At 21.8% G+C, this 10,322-nt stretch overlaps 2 protein-coding genes across 3 annotated transcripts in view; one reads left to right on the top strand and one right to left on the bottom strand.

The window, feature by feature from the left end:
• The window catches only part of LOC102681198, a 3,654-nt gene extending 1,871 nt beyond the window's left edge, over nucleotides 1-1,783 (bottom strand). Inside the window, exon 1 of one of the 2 annotated variants that reach the window (XM_006613304.2) lies at nucleotides 1,557-1,783. The gene's annotated coding sequence lies outside the window, so the exon portion shown is untranslated. Of the gene's footprint in view, nucleotides 1-311; nucleotides 398-1,556 lie in introns of those variants that run through there. The other variant, XM_031509336.1, reaches the window with a different exon arrangement.
• Nucleotides 1,784-2,986: 1,203 nt separating this feature from the next.
• LOC102681074 (deaminated glutathione amidase-like) lies at nucleotides 2,987-8,844 on the top strand. The gene is made up of 9 exons (XM_006613303.2): nucleotides 2,987-3,343; nucleotides 3,472-3,829; nucleotides 3,936-4,039; nucleotides 4,149-4,453; nucleotides 5,825-5,971; nucleotides 6,712-6,896; nucleotides 7,283-7,451; nucleotides 8,386-8,619; nucleotides 8,745-8,844. Exons 1-9 carry the CDS (start codon nucleotides 3,204-3,206, stop codon nucleotides 8,834-8,836), a joined length of 1,734 nt encoding a protein of 577 aa, XP_006613366.1. The 5' UTR covers nucleotides 2,987-3,203; the 3' UTR covers nucleotides 8,837-8,844.
• The last annotated feature ends 1,478 nt before the right edge of the window (nucleotides 8,845-10,322 follow it).

Here is a 10,322-nt window from a genome sequence, read left to right as displayed (position 1 = left end):
ATATGATGAATATATATATATATATATATATATATATATATATTTGAACTTCCTTTTTTATATACAACAATGTAGATGTGTGTACAATGTAAATAATATGAGTTCAAATATTAAAAAAAAAAAGAAGATAATAATGACCTATCAATAATGTTATTAATCTAAATGAAACAAATAAATTCTAAGCTTTCACTGAAAACCATGAAAACTTAGCGATAGACGTTTAATGACCGTTCCGTCCGGTAAACTTGCACGGTCAGATAAAATCATGTCCCCAACGCCACTACCGATTCCCCGTGACAAATATAATTTACCAGTCGTTTCCGTAGCATTATGCGACGAGTTCCGGACAACATGTAGATCCGGTCGCATGATTGTTCACTCGACTACATTTACCATAGCATTCTCCCGCGAAATCGAACTAGAATTTGACTTGTCAATATGTGTGCGCGCGCAACCATACGAAGAGTTCAATGCACGAGCGCCGCCAGTTGGTTTCGCTTGTAAAACATTCGGCAACAATGAACATTGTCAAAAATTCTTTATAATGAATGGTGATTAATTACTCTAATTTTCGATATATGAAATTAAATAAAAAAAAAAGTATTGTTTTTCTTATAAATTTTTATTGAAATTGAATAAAACGACTTATTGAAAATCGAATGATTTTAGTAATAGTCTAAAATATTTAATTTTATTAATTTACATAACCTAATTTTTAATTATGTATTTATTTCAATTATAAAACTATTCAATATCATCAAAGAAACGAAATTATTTGTAGTATAAAGTCGTAGAAATATCATATCCTTAAACAATCCTTAAACAATTTGAATATTACAATAAATCTACAATATAATTAATCTATTTTATTATTTTAATCGGTTCGCAGGTTCATAGACTATGTTGTGTAGACTGTAGATATATATAATAACAAATTTTTGTCCCATAGGATACATTGCTGAATTAAAGAACGTGTACATTAATGATAAAAAGAAGAAATAAAAACGACGAAGAAACAAAGGATAGAATGTCTCGACATAGCGGAACAAATCTTTGGCAGGAAGATCTCTTCCGTTAACATCAACTTTGTAGTTACCGCTCGGTGTTTTACAGTTAGTTTCGTGGACCACTTTAATTTGCAATTATATTTCAAATCATCAACATATTAAAATTAATGATCTAAAATACACTGTCAGATGTATACAAAAAAAATAAAAATTATATTATTGATATTGAATTTATATCATCAATCATTAATTATGCGGTAATATATTTATGATCTACTGTATATAAAAAACGAAATTAAGATTAATAATTTCATTCATTCATATTTTTTATGACAAAATAAATAACAAAAAAAAATAATAAAAATTTAAATGCATCATTAATATATAATTTAATAATTACATTTAATTTGATAAAATTATTTGATATTTCAAAAATATAAAATTCTTAATAATTCTTAAACATTCATATATTATGGATATAGAATTATAATAATTTATAAAAAAAATAATCTAAAAAAAAAATTTTATTTAAAAAGTGTATAAATTTACCTGAATTTCAGAGCGTTGCCGGCTTCTGAATGTCGTTGATTGTCCGAAGTTACCACACTTACTACAGTTCACGAACTACGGCTTCCCGGTTTACCCTGGCTTCGTATCTGAATATCGTGCTATTGTCGCCGCTAAAACACGCTCACCCCTCTCTTTACAGACTTAACTACCGTTCTCAATTGGTAGTTGTTTTTAACTGTAGTTCTTGTATCAAAAGATAAGTAAATAGCTTCCTCCATAATTTACGTACCAACATGATCAAAGACGATTGTTTTTAAAGTTTATTGAAATAAGGAAAGTAATAAATTATCGCATTAATCATGCAAAATCTTAAATATCTTAAAATATTAAAAAAAATTAAGAATTTAAAATTCTTAGAAAAATATATATATAATAGAAGATCTTTAAAATCAATCATGTATTTATCGTCATTTCAATATTATAATTATGAATTTATACATCTTTACCAATCTTAATTATGAATATTTATACATATTTATCAATCTTAAGAATTAGAAGCGCATGAAATAAAGAAATAATGAAAATAATCTATCTATTCATATGTATATATTTACATCTTTTATGCGTTAAAAAATACATGTAAAAATTATCAAGATTATTTATTATAATTATTAATTGAATATATATATTTTATTTTGACAAAAGAACAGAAAAAAATAATTTTTTTAAATATCAAATAAAGTATAGCGATAATATGATTTATTGTCGCTATCTTGATTTATTAACTTGATTTAAAATTTGTTATTTTTCTGATAGAAAATATATCAAACTTTAATAAAAAAATAGTTTTCACTTTGCATCTCTATGCAGTAATTTACAAAATACAAAACAGCGGAATAGAGAGTGCAATCTGAAAATAGAATGATCTTGAATAAAATATAAATAACATAATACATAATAGTGCTGTCACGCGCTATGATGCATAAACTAGGGTAGAATCAAAAGTTTATAGTATACAGTATTTTCAAGAAATAAAAATTTTTTAGATATATTATGAAAGAATTATGATGTTAAACATTAAATATAATACATAATATAAATTTATATATAATTTTTTTATATTTAATTTTAAACATGTAACTTGTAAATATAATTATAAACTTATAAATACAGTATAAAAATAATATATTTATAATTATTTAATAAGATATTTGATAATTAAACATGTCTTTATTTTAAAATATAATTATATATAATGTATAATTCTTAAAATTTTTTCGATTGATTAATAGTAAGGACAATGTATATATAAAATATTTATGTTATATATTTTCGATTTAAATTTATATTATATTTGAACAATATGTTATATGAAATTTATATAATGTTTCATTAAGATTTAACCTATCAGAATATAGTTCTAAGAGAAACAAACATTCTATTCATATGAATACATAATATTGATCTTTTGACTTAAGAAAATATTATACGTTATCAGTATAGGTTAGTGACTCTAATGTCGCTTTATTCAGGTATATATAACGTTGCAACAGTGTTTTAAGAATTTCTAAAGTACTTTAAATTAATTAATGAAATGTGATGTTTAAGTTCATGTACATAATTTATAAAAATTATTATTTATGTTTTATATACATTAATCTATAAATCAATGCTTATTATTGAAAAATGGCAGAAGAAGGAAAGAAAGTCTCCTTCGGTTTTGCAAAATCTATTAAGAAACCTGTATTAAAAAATATTGTGCCACAAGAAGAAAAAAAAGTTGATTATATTGAATGTCTTGATGAGAAAAATATTAAAGTAATAGGGTAAGTCAAAAAATATAATTTTTGTACATAACCTCAACCTAACCTATAAAAGCTGACAATAACTAATTTATATAGTTATATTATAATTTCATAATAAATTTTTTCTGGAAATAATTTTTTTATTTCAGTGAAGAGGAAAAGAAAGATGAACCTCTCGTCATTCCATTATTAGGTTCAAAAACTTGGCATGACAGAATTATTAATCATATCGATGCAGATATTTTTGAACCTAAAGAAAATAAAGAAAAAACAGAAGATGTTAATATTAATAAGGAAGTCAAGTCAAAATTATCTAATGGAAATGCATCACCACAAATTATAACAAAAGAACTAGAACAATTAGTGGATAATAAAGTTGTTACATTAGAAGAACAAGCAGCTAAAGAAATTATTGAAGAATTAAAATTAAAGGAGCAGCAGGAAACAAAAACAAATGATTTTACTTTACCTTTAGTAGAAGATCAATCATTAAGAGGCCAAGAACAGGTATATTATTAACATATGGATATTATGTGTCAATAATTTTTGTATATTATAAATTATTATAAATTTTTTTTATATATTATAAATTATATATTTTTTATTTTTTCAGTCTACATTAGAAGATTATGAAAGAATTCCTGTTGATGTTTATGGTTTCGCAATGTTACGAGGAATGGGTTGGCAACCAGGAAAAGGAATTGGTAGAAATGAAAAGTAAGAATTTTATTTTATATAAATTTAATATTGTATATTAATTAAATATAATATATTAAGAAGTAGAAAAAAATATTTTTTTTAATTTTATTTAATATTATTGTTATAGAGTTGTATCAGCAGTTATACCAGAATTACGACCAAAAGGTATGGGTCTTGGAGCAGACAAAGTAACTCAACAAAAAAACACAGATTCTAATAAACAAGAAGAAGAACTTAAAATAGAAAAAGGAACATTTGTAAAAATTATAGCTGGAAAACAAAGTAATAATTATGGTCAAATAGAAGGATTTGATGATGATGCAGGAAGGCTCATAATAAAATTAGCTCTTGGTGGAAGCATAATATCTGTAAATGAATTTATGGTTCAGCCAGTGACTAAATCAGAATATTCAAAAAATTCAAAAGTTTTAAGTTAGTATGAATAATTAGTTTTTCATTAAGAGACTTTTAAAAAGAATTCAATATCTAAATTATTAATAAAATGAGAATAAAATTTGTTAATTATTTTATTAATTTTTAATAATATATTTATCACAATTTCGTCATATTATTACACATGCTTTTTAAAGGTCTCTTCACTTTTTATAAGAATCGTAATAAATATAAATGTTTTGGCTTTTAGTATTTTATGGGATTAATTTTAGATGCGAAGAAATATGAAGAATATAAGGATAAAGAAAGTAAGGAATTTAAACAGAAAACAGATAGAAAGAGAAAATCGATATCTTCTGAAAAATCTGAAAATTTGGATGATGATGAAAATAATGAAAAGAAAAAAAAAAGTATTACACATGATAAGAAAAAATATGATAAAATAACTGATAAAAAATTAAAAAGTCAAAAAAGATACTCTGAATCTGATGTCAATGATAGTGATCATGGAAAAAAGAGAAGAAGAGAAAAAAGTAGTTCCATTAGTAGTGATTCTTATAAATCAAAAAAATCTAAAAAATCAAAGAAACAAAAAAAACATTATTCACCAGAAAGGTCGAATAAAAAACACAAGAAAAAAGATAAAGAAAAAGAAAAAACTAGAGATAAAAAAGATTATACAGATAGATGGAAACAAAAAAAACGAAAAAGATCAAGATCTCGATCTTCTAGTAGACGATAATTATCAAATATGTATTTCGTTATTTTAATTTCGTGGCAAATTGTACAATTTTGTTTATACACATTTTTTAATAAAATGTATTTTTACAAAATCATTTTTTTCTTATTCTTATTTATAAATTAAAAAATCTACCTTTTTTTATATCATTAAAAATAATTTATTAATATTTTATAAAATTTTTGAAAGATTACATAATTGTATAATTGTATAAATAAAAATAATTTATTAATATTTTATAAAATTTTTGAAAGATTACATAATTGTATAATTGTATAAATAAAAATAATTTATTAATATTTTATAAAATTTTTGAAAGATTACATAATTGTATAATTGTATAAATAAAAATAATTTATTAATATTTTATAAAATTTTTGAAAGATTACATAATTGTATAATTGTATAAATTGTATAAAATATACATTTTATTATATACCAACATTAATTTTTACAGTATCAGAAATTATTTGATTACATAACGTTGATATAGAATATTAATATAGATAACCTCAAAAAATATTATGGTACTTATGAACATCACTAAACAAATAGTGCGAACAATGTCGAGTAAGTATTTAATCTTTATAAAGTATTACAGATAAATTTCGAAAAATATATAATTTAATCTTAATTAAAATATAATTTAACTTCTTCAATATTTTTTTCAGCATTTCGATTATCATTAGTACAGCTCGAAGTTCATGAAGTAAAAACCAAGAATATAGAAAAGGCAGTTTCATACATTTCAAGCGCAAAAAAGCAGAATGCTGACATTGTCGCTTTTCCTGAATGTTTTAATTCACCATATGGAATACGTAATAATTTTTTAACTAATATTTTTCTAATAAATATTTTTAAAATATAGAACAGAAGATATATAAAATATTTTATTTGTAAGTATTTGTTTTTATGGAGATATGGATTGCATATTTCATTCACGTTTTTATTTTATAAAATTTTATAATATTTTTTTTATAAATAAATTTTTTAAAATATTTTTATAAATTTTTTATAAATACATTTTATAAACAATTCTCAATATTTCTGTATTTATAAAACCAAATTTGTTTCGATAAATACTGACGAAGTTGTTGAGTAACAAATTGCTTCTTTCAAATGCATCATTCAAATTTTTTATTCACATTTTTCTTTTAATCATTATTTAAATTTTATGAAAAATTATATAATATAGAAAAAAAATATAAAATATATATACATATACACATTTTGAATTTTTCTATATTTAAATGATTATACTATTGAAAAAATAATTTTTTAAATTACGAAAGAATAAAGAATTTTTCACTTTCTTTTGATGAAATAATTTAATTATATTTTATAGAAATAATCAACACAAAAAAAAGAATTAATTAAGAATTAATTTAAAGAAAGAAAAAATAAATAAATAAATAAATAAGAATTATCAAATTTATTTATCTTATTATTTATTTAAATAAATAATTATTAATCAATAAAATTGAAAAAATATTTTTTTTTAATATAATTTGTGGTTCAAACAAAAGATTTTTTAATTAATTGGAATATTGCACTGTAGAATACTTTCCTAAATATGCTGAGCATATTCCTGATGGAGAAACGAGCGTCGCTTTATCAAAAGCTGCTAAAGAAAACAATATTTATGTAGTTGGTGGTACAATACCTGAAAGAGATGGTGATAAATTGTTCAATACTTGCACTATTTGGGGACCTGATGGGACTCTGATAGCGAAACACCGAAAGGTAAGCAATATATGCCTTTATGATAGCGAAATTGGAAATGGAACAGAAAATGATTTTTCGTATTCTAGAAAATTTCTCGTATTCTAAAACCGATATAATAATTTGTATTCTCTACATTATATTATGATAAAGAAAATGAATATTTCTTTCAACAAAAGTAAAAAAGTTTTTATTATAATTTTTTAAGTAACAGAAGTTTTTTTTATAAATTAATTTTAATTATTTAAAAGATTAATATTTTATAAAAAGAATAGTGAAAAATAGTGCTTTCAATTGCTAAAAGTAAAAAATTAAAGAAAATTAATAATAAAATTTGTCAATAACTTCGATATTAAATTTTAAAAATTGTAGTAATATAATTAGGGTTTAATTTTTTATGTTATTAGATGCACTTATTCGATATCAACATTCCTGATAAAATTATTTTTCGCGAGAGTGATTCACTCAGTTCTGGTAATTCTTTGACAATGTTTGAAGTGAAGAATTGCAAAATTGGTATTGGCATTTGTTATGATATTAGATTCGAGGAAATGGCACGCATTTATCGAAATAAAGGTACAGTAACCAACTAAATTTGGTTTTTTTATATATATTTTTTTATATATTTTTTTCTTTATATATATAATAAAGAATTCAGGTTAATGAGACTCAACAATATTATTTATATTATTTATATTTATTTTTTTTTAATTTTAATTTTTTATTTTCTACTAAAAATATGTCTATAATTGAATAAATATTTACTATATTTAATTCTCGCATCAAAATTATCAGATTGAATGTATATTAGATGTGTTGTACATGTAAATCTTTTTATTTATGCCATGGATGTGATTAAATATTAAGTTTTCATTATCGGTATTTTATTATATCAATGTATGACGAGTAAAAATTATTAAATAGTGATTATTATTAATATTTTATTCCTTTTGCCAAAACATGAAAACGTTCACTAATAATTGAGTTTTTTCAATCTATATTATTAAATATTAATGAAAATCCTACCACATTGATTAATAAAACAATTAAATTTTATTTAAACATTAAAATGTAATTAATATATATAAATATAAAATAAAATCTTGCAATATTTGTTCAATATTGTTCATTTTAAATTTAATTTTAGTTTCATATTCTAAAATTTTTTTTTAGATTTTTAACTTCATATTTATAATAGCTAGATTATTATTATTTACAATTATCTTTTAATCTAATTAACATTGCAAATGTCAATTTTAATTTCATTAAAATTTTTACATTTTTGTAAATAATTTTTAAATAATTTTAAAATATAAATATAATTTAAAATATAAAAAATATACGAAGAAATAGTTCTATTTTATATCTGCATCTTAAAATTGTATAATTATAATAAAATCATTGTAATAAAAATAGTATATAAATATTATATATTTCTAAATTGTGAAATGTATTACAGAATTACATAACTGATATTTCGTAACTTCATATTTTCCATTTCTCCGGTTAGGTTGCCAAATGCTAATATATCCGGCGGCATTCAATTTAACCACTGGACCACTGCATTGGTCATTGCTTCAGCGTTCCAGAGCGAATGACAATCAATTATACATTGCTGGTATATCTCCGGCTCGGAATCCTTCGGCCAGTTATGTCGCATGGGGTCATACACAGTTAACTAGTCCCTGGGGAGAAATTCTTCATGATCTGGAAACTCATGAGAGCATGGTGGTCACCGATATTGGTAATTGACAATTTAATATAAAACATGAAAAGTAATCCAATTTATTTTTAAATTAATTAATCTATTTATTTTTGTTTTCTCTTTTTTTTTATTTTTTTAATATCAATTTATTATTTTAATAACAGATTTGAAAATTGTTGAAGAGGTAAGGGCTCAAATACCCATATTTTATCAGAGACGTACCGATTTGTATGACACTATCTGGAAAAAAGATTAATTCTATACTGAAATATAAAATCATATTTTTAGTGTTTTAATAATATTATGTAAGTCTCTATTTTCACATATTATATTTTATTCATATTAAATGAAAATAAATAAAAAATACAAATAATTAGAGTTAAAATATTTTAAATAATAATCTTTTGTAAATAATTTTGTAAATAATAATGCAAATTATAATAATTAAAAAATAATACTATATAAATTTAATTATTAATAATAAAATATTAATATCTGAATAATATATTATTTATAATATATATATATTTATATTATTATTAATAATATTTATATATTATGTTATATCCTGCATCAACATATACAATTAAGAACACAAAAAAATATATATAATTTTAAATATCTTTATTATCAATTAAATAAATTGTTATAATCTGTGATGGATTTAAAATGATTATTCATACATGAAAGGCCTCTTGATGATTAAATGATAACCTCATAATCAAGGTAGTTCTCATATAATGGCCTACACACGATGAAACATTGCGTATCATTTTTAGGTTTCATAATGTAAATTGTAACATGTATAAACTGATATTAGTATATCGATTTTAGATGCAACTTAGATCGATATATCGATTTAATAATTAATAAACTGATCCTAATCAGTGAGCAAGCCAGATATTGATACAAATTTCAGCGTGAGTAGGCTAATTATCATATATATAGCAATATTAAATTTATATAAGTCTAAATATTTACATTCAAATAGATTAGTAATATTTTTTATGTAAATATTAGTTCGAAGTTACAAGCTTAGAGAAATTGGTCAATTAATGATCATTAATTCAACGCCTGTCTCGATAGAAGGTTAAAGAGAGCAAAAACGTGATTAATATTAATATAATAAGAAGAAATTCAGTCGCAATTCGTTTGTCGGCTATTCACCAGCTGGAAAGAGTTTACATTATCCCTCGAAGAAGATAAATAAGAGTAATACAAATCATCATCTCCTTTTGTTTTTGTTCTCTCTTCCTTTAAAACAAATCAGATCGTAATAAAATGAGGGATGCCAAATAGTCGCTGAACTTTGCGACTGAAATGAAGAAATTGCATTCCTTAATGCTTTTGACTTTAGATTTCTTATATTATACATGCTATCAGAAATTCGAAAGAAACAAAAAACAGAGCTATCGATTCGAGTATAATATATCTTCAAATAATATAATTTAATTTATTTCTCTTTATATATATTACCTTTGAAACTTATTATTAATTACAATGATTTATTTTATCTTTTCTTAATACATTCAAGGCCAAAATATATTGTAATTAATCTATATTCAAGAATACGATATACATAAGTATGTATTTATAAATATATTTTATAATATATATATATATATAATTCTTATTATAATATATATGATATAAAATACAAAGTTTGTAATGTACAAAGTTTGATTTAAACTTATGCATATAATTATCTTTCGAATAAAACAATAAATTATCAATTAATTAAA

The sequence above is a fragment of the Apis dorsata genome, unplaced genomic scaffold, assembly GCF_000469605.1.
Source record: "Apis dorsata unplaced genomic scaffold, Apis dorsata 1.3 scaffold_139, whole genome shotgun sequence".
Lineage (NCBI taxonomy): Eukaryota > Metazoa > Arthropoda > Insecta > Hymenoptera > Apidae > Apis > Apis dorsata.
This window is presented reverse-complemented; position numbering and strand designations above follow the sequence as displayed.